We start from the raw sequence: 26,508 nt of genomic DNA, 5'->3' as shown, positions 1-26,508 counted from the left end.
TGTTAATGTGACAGAATAAGGATGGAAGGTCAATTGATAGGCGGGGCTTGTCTTCAGTTCAGAACCTAATCCTGTCAGTTTTGTGTCCGCCAGTCATGCACCGTGTACGGGTAGTGCTTGGGCACTTGCCGGGGGCCAGCCGAGGCCTGAGGGCGGAGAATACGGCTGCAGCCACTGATGCATCTCAAGACATAGTCATAGTGCACGGCCGGAGGACAGCCATCTGCAAGAGCAAGAGAGGGGGCTTTAAGGTATTAGTGGAGTTCGTACCCGTACACATAGAGTAATACACAGGTAAACTAAACATTCTCAGGCAGCCACACATATCACACAGGCATAGAGATAGTAACCAGGCAGACACGGTGACATACTGAGTCATTGGTACACACACACCACAGTAATGATAGTCCAAAACACTATTATTCATTGACAGTCACAGCAGTCACAAACTGTGACACACACAGCATGACAACGGATGCACAGCACAATAGTCATACAGTCACAGTAATGCCACTGATGGACAGACATCCTGCACTAATACACAGGGAAGTACAATAATCACTGACTGACTGACACAATAACAGACAAACACTGACATACACCTACACAGAACAAGATGTACAGTAACAAACACTGACACACACACACACACACACATACCTACTCAGAACAAGATGCACAGTCACTATAAAATACAGTAATCATTCACTGACTGACACAGTAACAAACACTGACACACACACATACCTACACAGAACAAGATGCACAGTCACTATAAAATACAGTAATCATTCACTGACTGACACAGTAACAAACACTGACACACACACATACCTTCACAGAACAAGATGCACAGTCACTATAAAATACAGTAATCATTCACTGACTGACACAGTAACAAACACTGACACACACACATACCTACACAGAACAAGATGCACAGTCACTATAAAATACAGTAATCATTCACTGACTGACACAGTAACAAACACTGACACACACACATACCTACACAGAACAAGATGCACAGTCACTATAAAATACAGTAATCATTCACTGACTGACACAGTAACAAACACTGACACACACACATACCTACACAGAACAAGATGCACAGTCACTATAAAATACAGTAACAAACACTGACACACACCTACACAGAACAAGATGCACAATGAAACACAGTAATCACTCACTGACACAGTAACCTACAAAGACTGACACACACATACCTACACAGAACAAGATGCACAGTGAAACACAATAATCACTCACTGACACAGTAACAGACACACACTGACACACACATACCTACACAGAACAAGATGCACAGTCAGTGAAACAGAATAATCACTCACTGACACAATAACAGACAAACACTGACACACACATACCTACACAGAACAAGATGCACAGTGAAACACTAATCACTCACTGACACAGTAACATACACACACTGACACACACATACCTACACAGAACAAGAGACTGATGCACATGATATAGTCATACACTGTCATAGCAATGCCACTAGTCCATAATGCTATGTGTTGACACAACTCCTGTACAGGAAATCACAATAATCGCACATTAACATAGTATGAGACAGAAAAACTGACTCGCATGCACACATCTGCACAGCAGGGCACTGTTAAATGGAGCAGGGTAGATTCCTTTAGGGCCCTTAACGTCTTCAGTTGTAGTTAGTGATGATTGGTGGTGTCTATTCATTATAATCTCCATAGACTAACTTAAGAGCTTGTAGACAATGGAGAGGACTCTCTGTGTATCTATCACACTGGCAAAGATTGCTGAAATGAAACACTGGCATAAAAACCTGAACGTTCACACATTTATAGTACAGTAGCAAAACGGCCCCCTGAAACGAGATAAAACTACCACTGACAGCCCCCTGAAACGAGATAAAACTACCACTGACAGCCCCCTGAAACGAGATAAAACAACCACTGACAGCCCCCTGAAACAAGATAAAACTACCACTGACAGCCCCCTGAAACGAGATAAAACTACCACTGACAGCCCCCTGAAACAAGATAAAGCTACCACTGACAGCCCATTGAAACGAGATAAAACTACCACTGACAGCCCCCTGAAACGAGATAAAACTACCACTGACAGCCCCCTGAAACAAGATAAAGCTACCACTGACAGCCCATTGAAACGAGATAAAACTACCACTGACAGCCCCCTGAAACGAGATAAAACTACCACTGACAGCCCCCTGAAACAAGATAAAGCTACCACTGACAGCCCCCTGAAACGAGATAAAACTACCACTGACAGCCCCCTGAAACAAGATAAAGCTACCACTGACAGCCCCCTGAAACGAGATAAAACTACCACTGACAGCCCCCTGAAACGAGATAAAACTACCACTGACAGCCCCCTGAAACGAGATAAAACTACCACTGACAGCCCCCTGAAACGAGATAAAACTACCACTGACAGCCCCCTGAAACAAGATAAAACTACCACTGACAGCCCCCTGAAATGAGATAAAACTACCACTGACAGCCCCCTGAAATGAGATAAAACTACCACTGACGTGTAACGATCCCTCTTCATTATTTGTCTGTTGGTTGTGACGTAAAGTTACACTGAATTCCAGAACAGTCTGTCATGCATTTAAAAGGGATTGCTTTAAAGTTACGTAAGCTGCTTCAAATTATTTTTTGTATTAAAAAAAAATCAACAAAGTATTAAAGTGCAAAGGTAAACTGCAGATACATTTTGTTTATAAATCCTGCAGAAGTTTTATTTTAAAGCAGTATGATTTTGTCCTTTCAGGATACCACTCCGGATGAGCTGCTTGCTAGTGTTATGACAGCAGTTCTTACGGATGTCAATTTAAGCCCTGAAAAGCTTGGTGATATCTGTGTTGGTAAGAAAAACTGCCTAAATGAAGCCAAAAACATTTCCAGATTGTTGTAAATCAGTAATAGTGTTATAGATTACTAAACAAGTAATTTGTTCAATAACATGCGCTATCTGTGCTTCAAGATAAAGGAATAACTGGCTCTGAGTGCCTCATCTCAATGAATATTAGACAGAAATGCCACCACTGTAATGGAGACCAAGGTTCACGATGATCGCGAAAGGGCAGCTCTGTCATAAAATTAACCTTTGAACAGATTAGCATCAGTTTTTTGCCATGAACCTCTGATCTCTCAGTACTTCCAAATTGTATTTGTCGGAACAACCTTGGGTTTTTTTTATCTGCCAAAGCCTATTACAGCCCTTTTTAAATCAATGTATTTATAATTTAAGATTCCTTTTTTTTCACCCATTTTGTTGCAATGCATTTCAGAGATTTTAAGTATTTGTTGAAGTTCTGAAAGAGGGGATGATACATGTGCAATGCCTATTAAAATAATAATCTATTGATAGTCACTGCCCAATTTATAAGGCACCAGAATACTCTGCTAAATTGTACCACAAAATACGTATCATATAAGATCTGATGGGTAATGAAGCCACTACCTACGTTCATTTTGTGCATAGTATGGATTTGCTCAAACCAATGGTGCACAAAACTGGTTCCTTGAAAATTCAGCATTAAATACCTTAACTACTTTTCTTTAATTGCCTACAAAAAAATAAGTGTGGTTGTTATGATTATTAGTATTAATATTTTTCCCCTCTTCAGCTTGAAACTGCAAAGGGCATCTCAAGCACACACTTTCATTTTTTGTAGCAGTGAGCTTTATACCTTCTGATTGGCTGTAGTGCTGTGAAGAGATAAAAAGGCTGCTTACCTTAGCGTTCATTGGGTAATATAATAGAGATCAAACGGTGGTTGATGCAATGAAAAATTTCCTTTACAAAACTTTATTTTTTTTTTATGAAGTTATGGTTAAGTTTTGTGTCTCTAAAAATAATAGATGGTACCCCTCCAAGCCTTGTCATTTCCAGACAAACGTGGTAGTGGAGTTTGACAAATGAAAAACTATTGCAGCAAACAAGGTGTAAATCATTTAGAGTAACGTTCAGGCTGTACTGATGTATTAAAGGGACACTAAAGTCAAAATGAATCTCATGATTCAGCTAGAGCCTGCAATAAAAAAATAAAAAATAAAATAAAAAACTATTATCAAGTTGTGTGCAGTCTTATAATCACACTTTAATATGAGTTTGGTTTGTTATTGGCTAATGGCTGTCACATGATACAGGGGGCAGGGAAAATGGAATGACATATCAGAAATGTATGGTCCTTTAATCTAAAGGAAGACTCCTGAAAATTTTTACATGGGTGTTTACTGTCCCCTTAAAAGTGCTGAAGGCAGCCCTGCTTGCATTATATTGATGATATGGGGCAAATCTCAGGTGAATGTTTTTTTCTTTCTAAACATGGCAATATTGGACGTTTTGAAAGTGTTTTTTTTTTTTTTTTTTACAAACTCCATTTAATATTCTTAGTATATATATATATATATATATATATATATATATATATATATATATATATATAGACTTTATATAACATAAGGATGTACAGTACTCAACATATAAGCATTTTATTAATAGAAAATATTAATTTTATGTCACTTATTAAAACTACTTTAGGGCAGTGTTTACGGAATTGCTTTTGCCAAAAAATGTTCTTTTCTTATCTAAAACATATAATTTAATTTAATTCTATTCTCTCTGCACAGGGAATGTTTTACAACCTGGAGCTGGGGCGCTAGTTGCACGAATTGCTCAGTTTTTTAGGTATGTCTGTTTACTTTAGTTGCCTGAACTTAGTCTCAAGTTTGTTTCCTACTGCAGGTACTTGACATACTGACCTGAAATCAGTGGCTTCACCAGAGAAGCACTAGCCCCCCCTCCCGTATAATAGATACCCTCAACTGTGATCTGCTCTTGTTTGCCCACCACCAATTTGCCCAGGTTACCCACAGCTCTGCCCAACACTGCCCTCAGACCACCTGACTATGCCCCTATCACAGCCCCGCCCACAAAAACATTGATGGGTCTCCGGCCCCCTTCTAAGAAAATCCTGGACACGCCACTGCCTGAAGTCAACTTATCAGTAAGATCTAGAGTTTGGTTTTAGTAAGTTATATTTTTGTGTGGTGTAGATGAGGCTATAATTCCCAAACGACCTGCTGTGACAGATATTCTTCTTGGACTAAAAATAAAAGTGAATGAAGGAAACAGAAAATACGTATTGCCAAGAAAAAACCCCTGATGTAATTTAGCTACTTTAAGTAAATTATATGTAAGTGGGTGAAAACAACTGACTGATCATTTACTTTTATTGTGTGGGCCTTTCTATGGGGAAAACTTATCATTGCAGACGGACAGGTTCGCAAATAGTAAAATTATTTGCCTGCAATCGCCACTTGTGATGCTGCATCTCATAGCAAAATTTAACATTGCACATTAGGTTTCTTGTGCAATGCTGCCCCTTGCTCCTGCACAACCAATTGTGCAAGAGCAGGTCATGTCAGTCATCCTGAACAAGCGAGTGTGGGTGACTGATCAGCTCTGAGGTGGCAGAGAGGCAAAATAAGCAGTTTCTGCTTAGATATGGGGCAGTGGGCTTGCTCATGCGCACCTGCTCTGCATAGCCAAAAAAAGCATCATAAATCTACCCCTACGCCTCTCTTTCCCGCTTTCTCTCTCTCCACCTCTTTCCAACTCACACAGCAGCATTAATGCTTATTGAAAGAGAACTCCCAGTGCTTAACTAGTAACGTGGATGGATATACAATGTTTTACATGGATAGTACACTAAATATCTCACTAGAGATATCCTAATAGGGGGCGCACAGGATGGAGAGAAGAGATATAAGTTTTAACAATTGTAATAACAATAATATTATTCCAAGAAAGATCTCTCTCTCTCTCTATCTATCTATCTATCTATCTATCTATCTATCTATATCCAGGTAAGAAGGCCACACCTAAGAGTATGTTAATATACTCAAATATAACAGTGGAGTGAGGCTGCTAAACCAAATATATATATATATATATATATATATATATATATATATATATATATATATATAAATAGAACATTCATAGGAACAAAAGGAACATATTATCACAAAGTCTCTTTCAAAAAAAGCAAGTTATTTCAAAATAAATCTCGCTGATAGATCCAGGCCAGGAGAGAGAATTACAAGGGATCAGTCAGAAGGAGATAGTCTGAAGCTGCACTCTCCTCACATCAGATAGTATGACGTCTACACAGGAGAAGAAGAAGAAAAAGAGAGGCGCTTGTGTGTACCAGTAAAACAATATAAACGAATTGTATTCACCCACAACAGGGTACTCACATTTTAGTGGATCACTCAGACAGTGCTATCAGGCGCATACTGGGTAATCAACAGCAACCCAGCTTGCTGATTTTTCCAACGTGTATACAGGAACACCTTTGGCTCTAATCTCCTAGAGCTGGATAAAGAAACTGCCAACCAAAGCAGCTTCACAGATCAGTGCAGAAAGCAATGAAGTACACAGGAACAAGGCCAGTCCCAGTGGAAGTGATAGGTAGGAGGTATATAGAATATATGAAGATCAGTACCGGTTCCAATGTTAAAGGGACACTGAACTCAAATTTTTTCTTTTGTAATTCAGAAAGAGCATGCAATTTTAAGCAACTTTCTAATTTACTCCTATTATCAATTTTTCTTTGTTCTCTTGCTATCATTATTTGAAAAAGAAGGCATCTAAGCTTTTTTTTTGGTTTCAGTACTCTGGACAGCAATTTTTTATTGGTGGATGAATTTATCCACCAATCAACAAGGACAATCCAGGTTGTTCACCAAAAATGGGCCGGCATCTAAACTTACATTTTGCATTTCAAATAAAGATACCAAGAGAATGAAGAAAATTTGATAATAGGAGTAAATTAGAAAGTTGCTTAAAATTTCATGCTCAATCTGAATCACGAAAGAAATTTTTTGGGTACAGTGTCCCTTTAAAAAGTAAAATTTATTAAAACAATAATAAAAGTAGGAACCAAAAGGTAGAGCATATAGTGACCCCCCTTATAAACATGCAACGCGTTTCTCAGCACCCACGCTGTTTCATCAGGCATATGAAGGAGATTAGAGCCAAAGGTGTTCCTGTATACACGTTGGAAAAATCAGCAAGCTGGGTTGCTGTTGATTACCCAGTATGCGCCTGATAGCACTATCTGAGTGCTCCACTAAAATGTGAGTACCCTGTTGTAGGTGAATACAATTTGTTTATATTGTTTTACTGGTACACACAAGCGCCTCTCTTTTTCTTCTTCTCCTATTTTACATGGATAGTACCAGGGTACAAAAAAAAATGACCTTTATTATTCTTTACTTATATGCGCTGTTCCAGGGTGTACAATGAGTGTTCCCTAAATCCTATTTATAAAAAAAAAAAAAAAAAAGTAATTTGTCTACATGACCTAGGGCCAAATTTTTTTCAATGGGATATTTTAGCAACTGGTGAAACCTAGTATTACTGTAGGGTACTGACACAAAGATACACATTTTGTTAGTCTTTATCAAACATATACAATAATATAAGATAAATTCAGCTTCTGATAAAAAGCTGACGTGTCCTGAATCTTACACTATTGGGTTGAAATCTCAGATTACTAATATACAACTGTATTACATTCTAGCGGTATTCCAGAAACTGTACCGTTACACTGCGTAAACAGACAATGTTCCTCTGGACTGCAGGCTATCATCAACATCGCTGGTGAGTGGTCGTTTATTTCATTCTTTAAAGACAAGAGTTTAAGTCGGTATATTCAGTAGTTCGTGGCTACTTGCTGTATTTATTTATTTTTATTATTCCATAAAATGTTGCACTTTTTTTTTTATATCCAACAAGCTTTTTGTTTCTCTGTAATATGTTGCAGACCTCTTAGTTATACGTTTTTAGTTTTTCGAGTGAAACACTGGAAATCAGACTCTCTTTAGAGTGAAGCATTAGGAAAATGTATTTGAATAACTTAAATACTCAGTATGTTATTATATAGTCCATTTGTACATACATAACAGAAAACCTACCTGTTTTATTGTACTGGAGCAGAGGAAACTGGGAAATGATATTCAAATGAGGTACACAATGCCCTACCTTATTTATTTTATACACAGCCCCCTCATGCTAGTGTAATGCTTTACTAGACATATTTTAAGCATAGCGGGGATTGAAGAGTGCAGCATAAGAAATCGCATGTGCACAGCTGTTTAATAGAAACACTGAGCATGCAACCATATATTCCCAGTAGAATCACCTTTACCTACCCTGTCCCTCTAAAACAAACCCTTTTCTTATTGCTTGCTGCTGCATTGTCATGATGTCTTCTACACACACACTAAAGCTTAAAGGGACATTAAACACTAAATACATTTCATACACCTCCCTTTAATTATGGGTGCTACCATTTTTGATCTTGGGCTACACTGCAGGTATCTGTGCAAATACATCAGCACTGGAATACAGTGAGCCATATAATAAACTCAATAATATGCTTGTAAAATGTATTTAGTGTTTAAAGTGATGGTAAACGCCCCCCTTTATATAAACAGATCCGAAATGTTAGCGATATTTTAAGTCATCAGTTGTAATGAAGATGCGCTATAACTTACTTTTTAATGTAGAGCTGAAATTTAAACAATAATAATAATAATAATAATTCTCCAATCGACACTCTAGCAATACGGCACTCGCACTATTTTTTTTCTGGCTAGGGAACCGATTTGAGAGCAATTCAAACCCTTAGGGCAGTTGCAAATCTGTTGAAAATTTAGGAGCCAGTAAGAATATTTAGTACAGCAAAAATAGACTCACCGAAGTGAAAGAAATCTAGCTGTTAATGGACCGAAAGTAATGCAGTAAAAAGTAGCTTTTATTTAGTAATGCAGGTAAAAAGACTTTTCCAAAAAGTCAAATATGTAGCAATATCACAGCCAGAATATTTAGGAGCCAGACATTGGTATTCTTATATAGATATGAGGAATAACCCTAAAAGTTAGGAGCCAGGAGTAAAATTCTAGGAGCCAATGGCTCCCTGGGTTTGTCGAGCCCTGCCTTAGGGTACAAAAAAAAAAATACTTTTGAAGTGTGCGTGGGGAATTTCAGTGCTACATTAAATGTACAGTAAAGTCAAAATTAAACATTCATGATTCAGATAGGGCATTCAATTTTAAACAACTTTCTAATTTACTTTTATTATCAAATTTAGTTTTGATAGGCTCATATGCTAATTTCTAAGCCCTTGAAGGCCGCCTATTATCTCAAGGCATTTTACAGTTTTTCACAGCTAGAGAGTGTTAGTTCATGTGTGCTATATAGAGAACATTGTGCTCAAGCCCGCTGAGTTACTTATGATAGGGCACTGATTGGCTAAAATGCAAGTCTGCCAAAAGAACTGAAATAAGGGGGCAGTCTGTAGAGGCTTAGATACAAGGTAACCACAGAGGTAAAAAGTGTAATAAGATAACCGTGTTGGTTATGCAAATATTAGGAAAGGATAATAAGGATTATCTATTTTTTTTAAAACATTAAAAATTCTGGAGTAGACGGTCTCTTTAAAAAGTAGGTTATAGCGTATCTTCATTACAAGTGTTTATACAAATCATTTTAATGTACCTTTTAACCCTTGTATAATATCCATATTAATACGATGAACATACTGCAAAACTGGGATTTATATTTTTTATTTTATTTTAAGAATACAGTCATAAATTATGACATACATATATTATTTACAGGTGGCATCAGAAATGGTTCTTATGACATTGGTTTGGCATGTGGGTAAGACAACTACATTAACAACTTTTAATGAATAATTGGTTGTATACAGATGTTTATCCTTGTTCTCGCTCAGCCATGTTTTAGATAAGTTAAAGGGACATTAAACACTTTTTGTGTAAAAATAGATTTGTCCCACACTCCCTAAAGAGGTCAAAAAGCAAATTCTATAACCTAAGTTTTCAAAATGCTGCTTACTGTCTATATCTGGTTGCAGATTTAGCTTTATAGCCTCTAGGGAGCATGGGAAAAGGCAAAACGTGTTTAATGGCCTTTTAAGTACTGTCTGTGACTTTAATATCTAGCATGGTATGGGAATTAAAGGGACACATTAAAGGGATAGTCTAATCAAAATTAAACTTTCATTATTCAGATAGAGCATGCAATTTTAAGCAACTTTCTAATTTACTCCTATTGTCATTTTTTCTTTGTTCTCTTAGTGTCTTTATTTACATGTAAGCTTAGAAGCCGACCTATTTTTGGTTCAGCACCTGAGTAGTGTTTTCTGATTGGTGGCTACATTTAGACACCAATCAGAAAGTGCTACCCAGGTTCTGAACCAAAAACAGGCCGGCTCCTATGCTTACATTCCTGCTTTTCAAATAAAGACAGCAAGAAAACGAAGAAAAAATGATTATAGGAGTAAATTGGCAGTTGCTTAAAGATGAATGCTCTACCAGAATCATGAAACTTACATTTTGACTAGACTATCCCTTTAATTTTCCTTGAAGCAACTGAGAGAGAAAAAAACATTTTATGATATTTACATGGCACACTCCCCAGGACAAGCATCTTGATTGGATGCTTACAGTAAGTTCCTTTACAATGGAATGTGTTAATTCAGAAAATGTTGAAGTAAAATATCTTTCTTTTTTAGCTTAGCTTTTTACAGATGTGCTGCAGCACTTTCAAGTGATTTAGTATTTGGGTAACATGTTGCTTTAAAAGCGCATGGAAGTGAAAATTTTAACTTTCAAGGTTCAGTCAGAAAATGCAATTTTAAACAACTATCACATTTTAAATTTATTATGAAATTAACTTTGTTGTCTTGGTATCCTTTGTTGAAAAGTATTTGTGTGTATATATTCAGAAACACACACACACACACACCACAAGTATTGGCAAAACTCACTGCACTCTGAACAGGTACACTTATAGGGCATATGTAAATATGCTTCATGCACAGTAAAAGCAGTCACTGAACCAGTTAACGTTTACTAGAATCATTTTTGCTGATGCATATGAAAAGCAAAATGCTTCTATTCGAATTTTAAATGCATTAATGTTTTTTTTTTGTCCCTTTAACGAATAACTACAATTTTTGTCAGCATTTTGGTAATGGAAATTTGAAGTTAATTTTCTACAGTGACTAAACATAGCATGTGACAATTGTTCAGTGGGAAGTATAAGGGCCTTAGAAATGTTAGTCTCTATAATCTGTTATATTATTTGTGGAATTATGTTGTACCCTTAGTGTATTTATGAAGCCCCTGTGAACGTACAAGAAAACAGTTGCATCTGATCTATAAAATAAATGTGCGATCTAGTGAAGGGGTTGGTATCTGTAAATTTATTTTTTAAAGGGATATGAAACCCAAATTTTTCTTTCATGATTCAATTGTATTCTCTATCTAATCATAAAAGAAAAAAATTGGGTTTCATATCCCTTTAAAACATTCATTTTTTACTATTGTGTTTTACAAGGCTACCTACTAACCCATAAAATAAATGCGTCTAGCTGCACACTAACATTCTCGCTCACACAACAACAAAATACTGAATATGATTTAAAAGCTCTGACTGCTCACTACTTTTACAGATTTCTGTGAGCTGTTAACAGACCGGGGGTAAAGGTTAGTCTGTGTGTAGGTCGCTTCCTCATTTCACTACACATGGCCAGACCTGGAGCAAACTTATGTTCCGTTTGTATAAAGCAAGATTTGTATCGCTTTTTCTCAGTTTTTAGTTTATGCTAATTTTTTGCAGGGAAGGCTGAGCTGCTGCCCTGTATTTTTAGATTAAGGGGGTCGATTTATCAAAGGCTTCACAAGCCTTTCGACCCCCTATAACTGCAGGTTCTCACAAGAGAACCTGCAGTTCGTATTTAACAAATGACAGCTGCTTACCTAACCTTTCGCCACCTCTAAGGTGGTGAATTTCAATCTCCCCGGTCTCGTCCGACCGGGGAGATTGACAGCTCCTGCCTGCGCATGATTGGCTGTGTACGCGGGCAGGGGGCTAGATTTCACGCGACCGCAAAATAGTGCTCATGTGCAATGCTGAATTCCACCAGGGGAATTCAGCGTGTCAGAGGCGAGCTGTGGCGGACAGTGGCGCTTATATGCGCCCCTGTCCGCCGCAGCTTGATAAATCGACCCCAAAGGGTTTAGCCCCTTGAATGCCAAAGATGTGGTAAGGATTCTCCCCACCCTGCTTGTTAGCATAATTGTATAAGTTGCGCTGAAGCAGGGAGACTATAAATCCCTCTCATTCTGTTGCTCTCTTAAAGGTACCTTAATAGCCATCACCTTAAAGGGACAGTAAACACCTTGAAATGTTTTTAAATAAAATGTTTAGTTATGCTTAAAGAAACAAGTTTGAAATATATTTTATTTATTTATTTTATCCCCTTTTTATGTAGTTTAGCTCTGAAAATGTATTTGTCCCCTTTTCATGTAATTTAGCTCTTGTAATAAGTAATTTCTAATTATTATAACTTGAAATGCACCCTGCTGACTTATCAAGGCTAACACGGTTACATATATGTTCCTAATTGGCTTTATCAGATGAATAACTGCAAAACAATGGATTTTATTTTAGCTTTATGACAGTGACTAGACTTGTTGTCTGGGGACTAAATGCCCAACTTGTCTCCTCTAGATAAGGCAAATGGTGGGTACAGTTTGACAATTGAAAAGTAATTGCAGTAAAAAGGATGTTAATTTTTTTTAAAAAACCCCACTAAGACTTGGCTGATATGTTATTCTAGAGCAACACAACAGAAATGTCTTGTAATCACAAGGTGCCCTTTACTTGCCCCAGTCACCATTATTTATGTATTTTCCCTTCCTTTATGCCACACACTTTTCCCAGATACAAATGGAGTATTTCTACATACAGTGTTAAAATAAGCCCCCTTCATGGTAGAAACAAGTGGTTAAGTTGTGAGTACCTGGTCAGGGGGAGCTGGAAAATAAGTTGACCTGCAGGGGTGGAGCTGGAAAGGAAACTGACCTGCAGGGGTGGAGCTGGAAAGGAAACTGACCTGCAGGGGTGGAGCTGGAAAGGAAACTGACCTGCAGGGGTGGAGCTGGGAAGGAAACTGACCTGCAGGGGTGGAGCTTGGCAGTTTCTCTCTATCTGTGATTTGCAAGTTTCTTCTGTTATGTGTGATCAGTCCACGGGTCATCATTACTTCTGGGATATAACTCCTCCCCAACAGGAAATGCAAGAGGATTCACCTAGCAGAGCTGCATATAGCTCCTCCCCCCTACGTCACTCCCAGTCATTCTCTTGCACCCAACGACTAGATAGGATGTGTGAGAGGACTATGGTGATTATACTTAGTTTTTATAACTTCAATCAAAAGTTTGTTATTTTACAATAGCACCGGAGCGTGTTGTTGCCTCTCTGGCAGAGTTTGAAGAAGAATCTACCAGAGTTTTTACTATGATTTTAACCGGAGTAGTTAAGATCATATTGCTGTTTCTCGGCCATCTGAGGGAGGTAAAAGCTTCAGATCAGGGGACAGCGGGCAGATGAATCTGCATTGAGGTATGTAGCAGTTTTTATTTTCTGAATGGAATTGATGAGAAAATCCTGACATACCGTTATAATGACATGTATGTATACTCTACACTTCAGTATTCTGGGGATGGTATTTCACCGGAATTACTCTGTTAAAAGTACACTAAACCTTTTAATAGGTATTTATCATGTTAAACGTTTTTGCTGGAATGTAGAATCGTTTGCATTTTCTGAGGTACTGAGTGAATAAATATTTGGGCATTATTTTTCCACTTGGCAGTTACTTGTTTTAATTGTGACAGTTTCGTTTCTCTCTCACCGCTGTGTGTGAGGGGGAGGGGCCGTTTTTGGCGCTCTTTGCTACGCATCAAAAATTTCCAGTCAGTTACTCTTGTATTTCCTGCATGATCCGGTTCATCTCTAACAGAACTCAGGGGTCTTCAAACTTCTTTGGAGGGAGGTAGATTCTCTCAGCAGAGCTGTGAGACTTATATATTGACTGTGATTAAAAAACGTTGCTCTGTAATTTTTATTTTCAAATTTAATTATTGTTAATTTACTAATGGGAACAAACCTTTGCTAAAAGTTGTGTTGTTTTTAAGGATTGAGACTATAACTGTTTTTCAGTTCATTATTTCAACTGTCATTTAATCGTTTAGTGCTTCTTTGAGGCACAGTACGTTTTTGTTAAATAAGATTGTAACCAAGTTGCAAGTTTATTGCTAGTGTGTTAAACATGTCTGACTCAGAGGAAGATACCTGTGTCATTTGTTCCAATGCCAAGGTGGAGCCCAATAGAAATTTATGTACTAACTGTATTGATGCTACTTTAAATAAAAGCCAATCTGTACAATTTGAACAAATTTCACCAAACAGCGAGGGGAGAGTTATGCCGACTAACTCGCCTCACGTGGCAGTACCTGCATCTCCCGCCCGGGAGGTGCGTGATATTATGGCGCCTAGTACATCTGGGCGGCCATTACAGATAACATTACAAGATATGGCTACTGTTATGACTGAAGTTTTGGCTAAATTACCAGAACTAAGAGGCAAGCGTGATCACTCTGGGGTGAGAACAGAGTGCGCTGATAATACTAGGGCCATGTCTGATACTGCGTCACAACTTGCAGAGCATGAGGACGGAGAGCTTCATTCTGTGGGTGACGGTTCTGATCCAAACAGATTGGATTCAGATATTTCAAATTTTAAATTTAAATTGGAAAACCTCCGTGTATTACTAGGGGAGGTTTTAGCGGCTCTTAATGATTGTAACACTGTTGCAATACCAGAGAAATTGTGTAGGTTGGATAAATACTTTGCGGTACCGGCGAGTACTGACGTTTTTCCTATACCTAAGAGACTAACTGAAATTGTTACTAAGGAGTGGGATAGACCCGGTGTGCCGTTCTCACCCCCTCCAATATTTAGAAAGATGTTTCCAATAGACGCCACCACACGGGACTTATGGCAAACGGTCCCTAAGGTGGAGGGAGCAGTTTCTACTTTAGCTAAGCGTACCACTATCCCGGTGGAGGATAGCTGTGCTTTTTCAGATCCAATGGATAAAAAATTAGAGGGTTACCTTAAGAAAATGTTTGTTCAACAAGGTTTTATATTGCAACCCCTTGCATGCATCGCGCCGATTACGGCTGCGGCAGCATTTTGGATTGAGTCTCTGGAAGAGAACCTTAGTTCATCTACGCTGGACGACATTACGGACAGGCTTAGAATCCTTAAACTAGCTAATTCATTCATTTCGGAGGCCGTAGTACATTTAACCAAACTTACGGCTAAGAACTCAGGATTCGCCATTCAGGCACGTAGAGCGCTGTGGCTAAAATCCTGGTCAGCTGATGTAACTTCTAAGTCCAAATTACTTAATATTCCTTTCAAGGGGCAAACTTTATTTGGGCCCGGTTTGAAAGAAATTATCGCTGACATTACAGGAGGTAAGGGCCACGCCCTGCCTCAAGACAAAGCCAAAGCTAAGGCTAGACAGTCTAATTTTCGTCCCTTTCGGAATTTCAAAACAGGAGCAGCATCAACTTCCACTGCACCAAAACAGGAAGGAGCTGTTGCTCGTTACAGACAAGGCTGGAAACCTAACCAGTCCTGGAACAAGGGCAAGCAGGCCAGGAAACCTGCTGCTGCCCCAAAGACAGCATGAACCGAGGGCCCCCGATCCGGGACCGGGTCTAGTGGGGGGCAGACTCTCTCTCTTCGCCCAGGCTTGGGCAAGAGATGTTCAGGATCCCTGGGCGCTAGAGATCATATCTCAGGGATACCTTCTAGACTTCAAATTCTCTCCCCCAAGAGGGAGATTTCATCTGTCAAGGTTGTCAACAAACCAGATAAAGAAAGAAGCGTTTCTACGCTGTGTACAAGATCTGTTATTAATGGGAGTGATCCATCCGGTTCCGCGGTCGGAACAAGGACAAGGGTTTTACTCAAACCTGTTTGTGGTTCCCAAAAAAGAGGGAACTTTCAGGCCAATCTTGGATTTAAAGATCCTAAACAAATTCCTAAGAGTTCCATCGTTCAAAATGGAAACTATTCGGACAATCTTACCCATGATACAAAAGGGTCAGTACATGACCACAGTGGATTTAAAGGATGCTTACCTTCACATACCGATTCACAAAGATCATTACCGGTATCTAAGGTTTGCCTTCTTAGACAGGCATTACCAGTTTGTAGCTCTTCCATTCGGATTGGCTACGGCTCCAAGAATCTTCACAAAGGTTCTGGGTGCCCTTCTGGCGGTACTAAGACCGCGAGGAATTTCGGTAGCTCCGTACCTAGACGACATTCTGATACAAGCTTCAAGCTTTCAAACTGCCAAGTCTCATACAGAGTTAGTTCTGGCATTTCTAAGGTCGCATGGATGGAAAGTGAACGAAAAGAAGAGTTCTCTTTTTCCTCTCACAAGAGTTCCGTTCTTGGGGACTCTTATAGATTCTGTAGAAATGAAGATTTATCTGACAGAAGACAGATTAACAAAGCTTCTAAATGCATGCCGTGTCCTTCATTCCATTCAACTCCCGTCAGTAGCTCAATGCATGGAGGTGATCGGCTTAATGGTAGCAGCAATGGACATAGTTCCCTTTGCACGTCTACATCTCAGACCGCTGCAATTGTGCATGCTGAGTCAGTGGAATGGGGATTACTCAGACTTGTCCCCTACTCTGAATCTGGATCAAGAGACCAGAAACTCTCTTCTATGGTGGCTTTCTCGGCCACATCTGTCCAGGGGGATGCCATTCAGCAGGCCGGACTGGACAATTGTAACAACAGACGCCAGCCTACTAGGTTGGGGCGCTGTCTGGAATTCTCTGAAGGCTCAGGGACAATGGAATCAGGAGGAAAGTCTCCTGCCAATAAACATTCTGGAATTGAGAGCAGTTCTCCATGCCCTTCTGGCTTGGCCCCAGTTAAAAACTCGGGGGTTCATCAGGTTTCAGTCGGACAACATCACGACTGTAGCTTACATCAACCATCAAGGAGGGACAAGAAGCTCCCTAGCAATGATAGAAGTATCAAAGATAATTCGCTGGGCAGAGTCTCACTCTTGCCACCTGTCAGCAATCCACATCCCGGGAGTGGAGAACTGGGAGGCGGATTTCTTGAGTCGCCAGACTTTTCATCCGGGGGAGTGGGAACTTCATCCGGAGGTCTTTGCCCAAATACTTCGACGTTGGGGCAAACCAGAGATAGATCTCATGGCGTCTCGCCAGAACGCCAAACTTCCTCACTACGGGTCCAGATCCAGGGATCCGGGAGCGGTTCTGATAGATGCTTTGACAGCACCTTGGAACTTCGGGATGGCTTATGTGTTTCCACCCTTCCCGCTGCTTCCTCGATTGATTGCCAAAATCAAACAGGAGAGAGCATCAGTGATTCTAATAGCGCCTGCATGGCCACGCAGGACTTGGTATGCAGATCTAGTGGACATGTCATCCTGTCCGCCTTGGTCTCTACCTCTAAGACAGGACCTTCTGATACAGGGTCCATTCAAACATCAAAATCTAACTTCTCTGAAGCTGACTGCTTGGAAATTGAACGCTTGATTTTATCAAAACGTGGTTTTTCTGAGTCGGTTATTGATACCCTGATACAGGCTAGGAAGCCTGTTACCAGAAGGATTTACCATAAGATATGGCGTAAATACCTATACTGGTGCGAATCCAAAGGTTACTCCTGGAGTAAGGTTAGGATTCCTAGGATAATGTCCTTTCTACAAGAAGGTTTAGAAAAGGGTTTATCGGCTAGCTCATTAAAGGGACAGATCTCAGCTCTGTCCATCTTGTTACACAGGCGTCTGTCAGAAAATCCAGACGTCCAGGCCTTTTGTCAGGCTTTAGCTAGGATCAAGCCTGTGTTTAAAGCTGTTGCTCCGCCATGGAGTTTAAACTTAGTTCTTAACGTTTTACAGGGTGTTCCGTTTGAACCCCTTCATTCCATTGATATAAAATTGTTATCTTGGAAAGTTCTGTTTTTAATGGCTATTTCCTCGGCTCGAAGAGTCTCTGAGTTATCAGCCTTACATTGTGATTCTCCTTATCTGATCTTTCACTCAGACAAGGTAGTTCTGCGTACTAAACCTGGGTTCTTACCTAAGGTAGTCACTAACAGGAATATCAATCAAGAGATTGTTGTTCCATCCTTGTGTCCAAATCCTTCTTCAAAGAAGGAACGTCTTCTACACAATCTGGATGTAGTTCGTGCCCTCAAGTTCTACTTGCAGGCAACTAAAGATTTTCGCCAAACTTCTTCCCTGTTTGTCGTTTATTCTGGACAGAGGAGAGGTCAAAAAGCTTCTGCTACCTCTCTCTCTTTTTGGCTTCGTAGCATAATACGTTTAGCCTATGAGACTGCTGGACAGCAGCCTCCTGAAAGAATTACAGCTCATTCCACTAGAGCTGTAGCTTCCACTTGGGCCTTTAAGAATGAGGCCTCTGTTGAACAGATTTGCAAGGCTGCAACTTGGTCTTCGCTTCATACTTTTTCCAAATTTTACAAATTTGACACTTTTGCTTCTTCGGAGGCTATTTTTGGGAGAAAGGTTCTTCAGGCAGTGGTTCCTTCTGTATAATGAGCCTGCCTATCCCTCCCGTCATCCGTGTACTTTTGCTTTGGTATTGGTATCCCAGAAGTAATGATGACCCGTGGACTGATCACACATAACAGAAGAAAACATAATTTATGCTTACCTGATAAATTCCTTTCTTCTGTTGTGTGATCAGTCCACGGCCCGCCCTGTTTTAAGGCAGGTAAATATCTTTTAAATTATACTCCAGTCACCACTTCACCCTTGGTTTCTCCTTTCTCGTTGATTCTTGGTCGAATGACTGGGAGTGACGTAGGGGGGAGGAGCTATATGCAGCTCTGCTAGGTGAATCCTCTTGCATTTCCTGTTGGGGAGGAGTTATATCCCAGAAGTAATGATGACCCGTGGACTGATCACACAACAGAAGAAAGGAATTTATCAGGTAAGCATAAATTATGTTTTTGCTTTATAGTTCTGATCTTATTTTTTTTTAAGGGTTGAATCCATGAGTCTACGAAGCACAGGAAATCCAGGGGACATTAGTCCTCGCACTGTGGATGTCAGCAAAGCAAGAGACTGCTTAATCCCTATGGGGTGAGGATTTTTATTATGATTATTCCTATTTTTAAATATATTGAGATATGAAGTTTGTTTATACTCATACTTATCAGCTCTGCTAGTCACAGGTCTAACTGTGCAAATTGGTTAAGAATGTAATGTTCATTACGTATATGGGGATATTTTGTATATTTTCTTACTAAGTTTTTCCTTACTTAGGCTTTTGAATTTTTTTTTTTTTTTTGCTATTTTATATTTACTATATTATTATGAAAGTTATTTAAGGAAAAAAAGTCATTCCTCTTACCTTGTTTATCTTGTTAAGCAATATGTGCTTCATGCAGAGATGCTAGTTTATTTTGTCTGATATCTGGTTACAATGGGTGAGATTACAACAGCTTCATTTGGTGTACTAGACATTCCTTTACACCTTGTCTGTTTGTGTCAGCGCTCAACATTTACTGGTCCTTAACCTCTTAAGGACATATTACAGAATTTTTCCGTCATAAAACAATTGAGCAAACTGAAAGCTGTGTCCTTAAAGGGTTAAATCAGGACTCAACAAACCCAGGATCCAGGTAGCCACTGGCTCCTAGAATTTTACTCCTGGTTCCTAACTTTTTGGGTTATTCTCTATAGATCTATATACAAATACCATTGTCTGGGTCCTAAAAATATGTCCGGCTCCTAAATATTCTTACTGGCTCCTAAATTTTAAACAGATTTGTCGACCTCTGCCTTAAATTACATTGTTATTGAACATATTTCTGGCAATACTGTAAGAATGTTGGCGCATTTGCTGATTGCAGATTAAAAATATGATTTTTAAATCTTAGACCTTTATTTAATATTTCAATACATTTTTTTTCTTCCTTTTTAAAGTGAAAACATACTAACTTTTTTTAGTATATTCCTCTAGTAACACAATGTGATTTTAATTCATGAAAGAATATAAAGTGAACAAATGTCTGGTTTCATATATACACATTTTTAACAAGGGACACTAAACTTAAAATTGAATTTCCCATAAAAATGTTTAATTGCACAGTGTATAATATATCTTGCATTATTTATTGTGCCTGCATTTCCTGTAATTTACATCTGAAATCTTTTTATTTTTTTCCCTCTGACAGCTCATTTTCATGTTTATATATTTCTGAAAATTCCTTTTACATTGTTACAAATAGTAGTAAAAGGGATGTGTAACTCCAGAGTTTTGCTGAGGTTCTCACAGACACATTTTACAGTAAGTACCATAACATCAGCATGTTGATTTCTATTACAGAATTACTTCAGAAAATGTGGCCGAAAGGTTTGGTATCACCAGACAGAAACAAGACGAATTTTCTTTGGCTTCACAAAAAAGGTAAATTGAATCAATACCATCCTTATATTTGGTGTCTGTTTACATAAATATGCCACAACTAAATTGCTGTCATTTTAATAATTGTATGTTTGTTTTTGTTTTATTGCAGAGCAGCAGCTGCCCAGCGAGCAGGTCGGTTCAGGAATGAGATTGTTCCAGTAACAACTACAGTTGTTGATGACCAGGGCAACACAAAATCCATCACAGTGACAGAAGATGATGGTATCCGAGCAAGCACCACCCTTGAGGGTCTTGCCAAACTCAAGCCAGCGTTCAAGGAAGATGGGAGCACCACGGCTGGTGGGTTTAGTCTGCTCCACAAGCAGTAGGGTCGGCCATGACACATGGTGTTTATGCATTGACCTTAAAGGGATAGGAAACGTAAACAAATTATTTTGTGATTCGGGCAGAGCATGCAATTGTAAACCATTTTCTAATTTTCTTCTATTATTTTTTTCTACTTTCTCTTGCTATTTTTCATTAAAAAGCAGGGACATAAGCTCAGTAGCCTGCCCATGTCTAGAGCACTATATGGCATCCTTATCCATTTGCAAGAGCACTAGATGGTAGCAATATAGTGCTCCAGACACCTACCTAGGTATCTCTTTAAAATGGAATATCATGGGAACCAAGCAAATTTGATAATAAAAGTAAATTAAAAACTTTTTTTTAAATGATATGCTCTGTCTGATTCACACAATACATTTTTGTTTTTTATACCCCTTTAAAGGTGGATTATTTATCTTTAATGTAAAGTTATTTAAAAAAAAACTGCATACGTTCTGCTTAAAGGGATATTAAAGTATATAAAGTAGATCTGCACACAACTTATATATTTTGAGTCTTCCAATTTTTCATTTAGTTAGAGAAAATGCAGGTTTTTTTTGCAGTCCAGAAATACACTCCTACAAAAGCCCATTGAGCGCTATAAATCTTATCTCCTTTGTTTATAATGATTGCGACATAAATATGAATGAGTTCCTGCCAATATTAATCACTGTCTATCATTAAATAAATAAAGGGACACGAAAGTCAAAATTAAATGTTCATGATTCCCCCAGAGCTTGGGATTTTAAAGAAAAACGTTCCAATTTACTCACATTCTTAAAATGTGCACAGTCTTGTTATATGCACAGTTTCTGAGGCACCAGCTCCATCTGAGCTCACAGTATATATCTATATGCATGTTGTGATTGGCTGATGGCTGTCACATGATACAGAGAGTAGGGAAAATGGAAGTAACTTTACAATTTGTCAGAAATAAAATTTACTGCTCTATTGTATTTAATGGTCCTTTTATGAAGAATACAGTAAAATATCCTTATAAATAATTAGCCTTTTTAAACTGGTTTTGTTTATTGGTGACAACACAATATTAGTGGCATTTTAGCTATATTTCTTCACTGATATGTTAGTGAAGTTTGACGTTAATTACATTTCACTTTGCTTCAAAACATAGTTTGTAATTAAGTGCCTTGCTCATTTGCTTAGACTACAACATATTCTGATTGGTGTTTTATCCACAGGAAATGCCAGTCAGGTCAGCGATGGAGCTGCTGCAGTGTTAATGGCGAAACGCTCCACAGCTGTGCAGCTCGGTCTCCCCATCCTTGGCGTGTTGCGGTCATTTGCTGTAGTTGGCGTTCCTCCTGATGTTATGGGCATAGGGCCAGCATATGCAATACCTGTGGCCCTAGAGAAGGCTGGTAAGAAGCTGATATCTCATGTACAGTGTAATGTGCATCTCTGACCTTTTATGTTTTATCTTGCTATGATACATGATATATATGAAAGTTAGAGTTAACTTTATTGTATAACCCTTGACATGACATAAAATCCAGTGGGTATGGGAGTATATTTAACAGAAAAAAATGGTCACAGTGGGAGCAAATAAATCATTATGATGTAAATATTATCTCTCTTTATAGTGGTCAGATACATTAGCATGAACTTCCGTTTGTCACCCCGCACCAAAATAAATACGTACTCTGCTTTATCGGTGTGTTTTTCAGGTCTAACAGTACATGATATTGATGTATATGAAATCAACGAAGCATTTGCCAGCCAGGTTAGTACTTACTTCTGTTTAAATGCCACCAGATTCTCAAGCTCTTATTTGTTCATTCATTGCTCATTTCCTTTTTCATCTCCATCATCCATTGCAATGTCCACCTTTGCGCATTTATCTCTTTCCATCATCACATAGGAGCAGATTTATCAAGCTCCGTATGGAGCTTGAGGCTCCTTTCGCTGGAAACAGAAGTTATGAAGCAGCGGTCTGAAGACCGCTGCTCCATAACTTGTTCGCCTGCTCTGAGGCGGCGGACAGAAATCAACCCGATTGAATACGATGGGGTTGATTGACACCCCCTGCGAATCACAAGAACTGCTGGTGCAATGATAAATGCCAACAGCGTATGCAGCGGACATGATGCGCTATTTGGTATCCGCTCGCACATTGTTAAATATGCCCCATAATGTTTACTCTTTCTTTTGTAGTTAATCAACTTCTCATCTTTAGCTTGTGGTCCATGTTATTGTTTTTTATGTTACCAAATCTCATACTGGCACCACCGTCTGCTTCATTAAACTAAAAACCACCATCCAAATAAAATAATAAAACAAACTGTATCATGCCGGCGTCATCAGACCTCTGTTGACCCTTCAAGGTCATAACATGAACTCAAGAGGACAAATCAATTCCATTGAGAATTTTATATATATTCTTACTCAAAGGGACAGTAAACTCAAAATGAAACCTTCATGATTCATATAGCACATGTAATCTTAAACAACTATCCAATTTTATTCTATTACCAAATTTGTTTCTTCTCTTGGTATCCTTTGTTAAAAAGTAAATCTAGGTAGGCTTATATGGGCTCAGGAGCGTTCACGTGTCTTTTGTACTCTATGGCAGCAGTGTTTTGCAACATTATTATATGTAGTAGTACTATAAATTGTATCAATTATTGTTATACATTACTAAAGACACATGCTCACTCTTTAGCTCCTAGAAATCTACCTAGACTTACTTTTTAACCAAGGATACCCAGAGAATAAAGCAAATTTGATAAGTTGCAAAGTTGTAAAAAAAAAATGCATATTCTAAGTTGATTTTTGAATATACTGTCCCTTTTAAATAGATATGTTAATTTAAAATGGTTTATCTAGGCTGTGTACTGCGTAGAGAAGTTGGGTATTCCTCCTGAGAAGGTAAATCCCAACGGAGGAGCTATAGCGCTTGGTCATCCCCTTGGCTGTACAGGAGCTCGCCAGACTGTGACTTTGCTAAATGAACTCCAGCGACAGGGTAAAAGGTGAGGTTTTTTTTGTTTTTTTTGGGGTTGAAAATCTATAGTTTAGTAATTGAGTTCAGATGAAGGCAAACAATACTCCTGTGACACTCTATTTTATTGATAATAATAAAAAAAATGGTTTAGAGAACAGTGTTGCCTTAGAATGGGTGGATTTATTTATTCTTGATTGGAACTTTACCGTTGCTTTATACAATTTTTCAAGTACTGAGCAAACATTAGGCAAGATAACGGTACTACTTGTGTACTTCTTTTGCTATTGAGTAATGTGAAAATATCTTTTTTTTTAAAGGGACAGCAAAGTCAAAATGAAATGTTTATGATTCTGACAGTGCATGCAATGTTAAATACATTTCTAATTTACCTCTATGTTCAGATACGTTTTGTTCTCTTGGTAGTTCTTAGCTGACAGGTGGATTCCAGAGTGGTCTTTTACTTCTGCAACCCACCTGCTTCAAAGTTCAATGTGGTGTGTGCTCAGACATTCTCTTCTGCAGAGCACTGTAGTAACGTATGGTTAATTTAGTTACTGAACCAGTATGACCATTCTCATCTGACTGTCTCTCATTAATAAGGTGTTTTCACCCATGGAACTTCAACTCACTGGATGTTTTTTGTTCACACTATTATTTGTAAACTCTATAAATCGTAGTGTCTGAAACACAAAATTCTGACTCTGACATGACATACAATGCCCTCAATTGCACTGCTTCCCCTATATCTCAGACCTTGTCTCCTTAAACGTTCCGTCCCCTTCGCTCTGCTCACAACCTCCTCCTCACACTACCGTCTACCTCCTCGCTCCACAAGACTCTCCCCTAGTTTTGAAAGTTTCAAGCGCTCCCTAAAGACTCTACTATTCAGGGATGCATACAACCTACATTAACCTTAGTACCTCTCCTCCTTTGTTATCCCTTTGAACTCCCTTAGCATGTAAGCCTATGAGCCGATCTACAATACTCTCGGTAGGGAGAGACTGCAACTCTCAGCAGGACCCTCTACCCACTTAATATCTATAAATGTTACCTTGTATATCATGCATATGTTTATAGTGTTATGGAATCTGTTGGCGCGCTACAAATAACTAATAATAATAAAATCTCAGGAGATCAGCAGTTTCTAAGAATCTCAAACCACCCCATCTGGGACCAACAATCATTTCATGACCTCATATTGACGCCAATCAGCAAGTGCTACCCAGGTGCTGAACCAAAAATGGGCCTGCTCCTAAGCTTACATTCTTGCTTTTTTCAAATAAAGATTCCAAGAGAACAAAGAAAATCGATAATAGGAGTAAATTAGAAAGTTGCTTAAAATCTCATGCTCTATCTGAATCAAGGAAAGTTTAATTTTGACTAGACTATCCCTTTAAGGGTAACATTCTTATATAAGAATTTCAATCTCTTATGACTTGCTTTTAAGTGAATGACCAAATTGTCAAAATTTGTGAGATCTGCAGTCAAAAGAGTAGTTTTACAAATAGGTTTTTATCTTGTTTTTTTAGAGGCTATGGCGTTGTATCAATGTGCATTGGAACCGGAATGGGAGCTGCTGCTGTATTTGAATACCCAGGGAATTTATGTTAATAACAATAGGAATCTGTACCCAATCCAGACCTTCTAGGAAAAGAGAATAAATGAGAAATCTGCTGCTAATTCTTTTCTTGTTACAAACTGTAAGAATATACTACAATTGTCTTTCAAGCTGCCTTGTAAATTCAACTAATTCATTTTACTTTTTTCCATAAAATGTAAATTTCTCTAGATTAAGGACTGAGACTGTCATCTGTTTTATACTAGTTGCTTGATTACCAAGAGTTAAGCCTCTCTTGTGTTTTTTTTTTTTTAATACTTTCTGAAACCTATTTTACTGCTATTAATTAGCAAACTGTTCATTAACTGATAAATACAACCTTGAACATCTAAGATAGCATTGGTTTGTATATGAAGTTGTATGTGATGATATATAAATGCCTCTTTTAAAGAATTAATTTTGATTGCATACAAGAACAAATTGCACTGTAGTAATCTCCACAAAAACAATTGTCCGCCAGGGTGTGTTATGAAGTACAACGAACACACGAGGGTAAGATGCTCAAGCCGTCTCATGCTCTCCAACTGTGGCGTTCTTCTGTGTAGACACACGGTGGGAGTGTCGTTCACATGCACACGGATGAACCCCTGGATAGGCCAAATGTAACGTACAGCCACACAAGATCCTGGCACTGAAGATCCAACCACTGGTCGGATATTCAGTGCCAGGATCTTGTGTCAATGTGTGTTATGAAGTAGCTGTGTGGGGGCATTGTAATATTTTTCAATGTTATGTTATATTTTCTGTTATTTCTAAATGTTAGCGCTCAAATTAACTACATAATTTAACATACACCGGTTTAATGATAATTTTTGCAACAAACGTTTGAAAAATGTCTAATTTTAGCTTAATATTGGCTTACAATTAGCTGGGTGGTTGGTAAAATTAGCTGCTCCTGGGGAGAACACTGCACTGTAATTATATTTACAACTGATCCGTCTAAAGTTTATAAGAAACATTCTAATACTCTCTTTGTAACTTTTTTAACTCACAAAAGGTACACACATTGATAAATAGCACTTAAAAAACATTTTTTATAACTTTAATTTTCTTTACTTTAATTAAAAAAAAATGATTGTTTGTACCAAAATAAAGAATGAAATAGGTAA

At 38.4% G+C, this 26,508-nt stretch overlaps 1 protein-coding gene across 1 annotated transcript; it reads left to right on the top strand.

Annotated features, from left to right (window-relative positions):
• ACAA1 (acetyl-CoA acyltransferase 1) lies at nt 1-26,508 on the top strand. The gene is made up of 12 exons (XM_053713775.1): nt 1-251; nt 2,809-2,902; nt 4,674-4,731; nt 7,634-7,713; nt 9,735-9,777; nt 19,064-19,162; nt 20,412-20,492; nt 20,602-20,792; nt 22,019-22,198; nt 22,505-22,560; nt 23,664-23,809; nt 25,311-26,508. The coding sequence occupies exons 1-12, from the start codon at nt 96-98 to the stop codon at nt 25,390-25,392; spliced, it is 1,266 nt and encodes a 421-aa protein (XP_053569750.1). The 5' UTR covers nt 1-95; the 3' UTR covers nt 25,393-26,508.

Source organism: Bombina bombina, chromosome 5 (assembly GCF_027579735.1).
Source record: "Bombina bombina isolate aBomBom1 chromosome 5, aBomBom1.pri, whole genome shotgun sequence".
Lineage (NCBI taxonomy): Eukaryota > Metazoa > Chordata > Amphibia > Anura > Bombinatoridae > Bombina > Bombina bombina.
The sequence above is the reverse complement of the archived record's forward strand: the minus strand, read 5'-3'. Positions and strand labels throughout refer to the sequence as shown.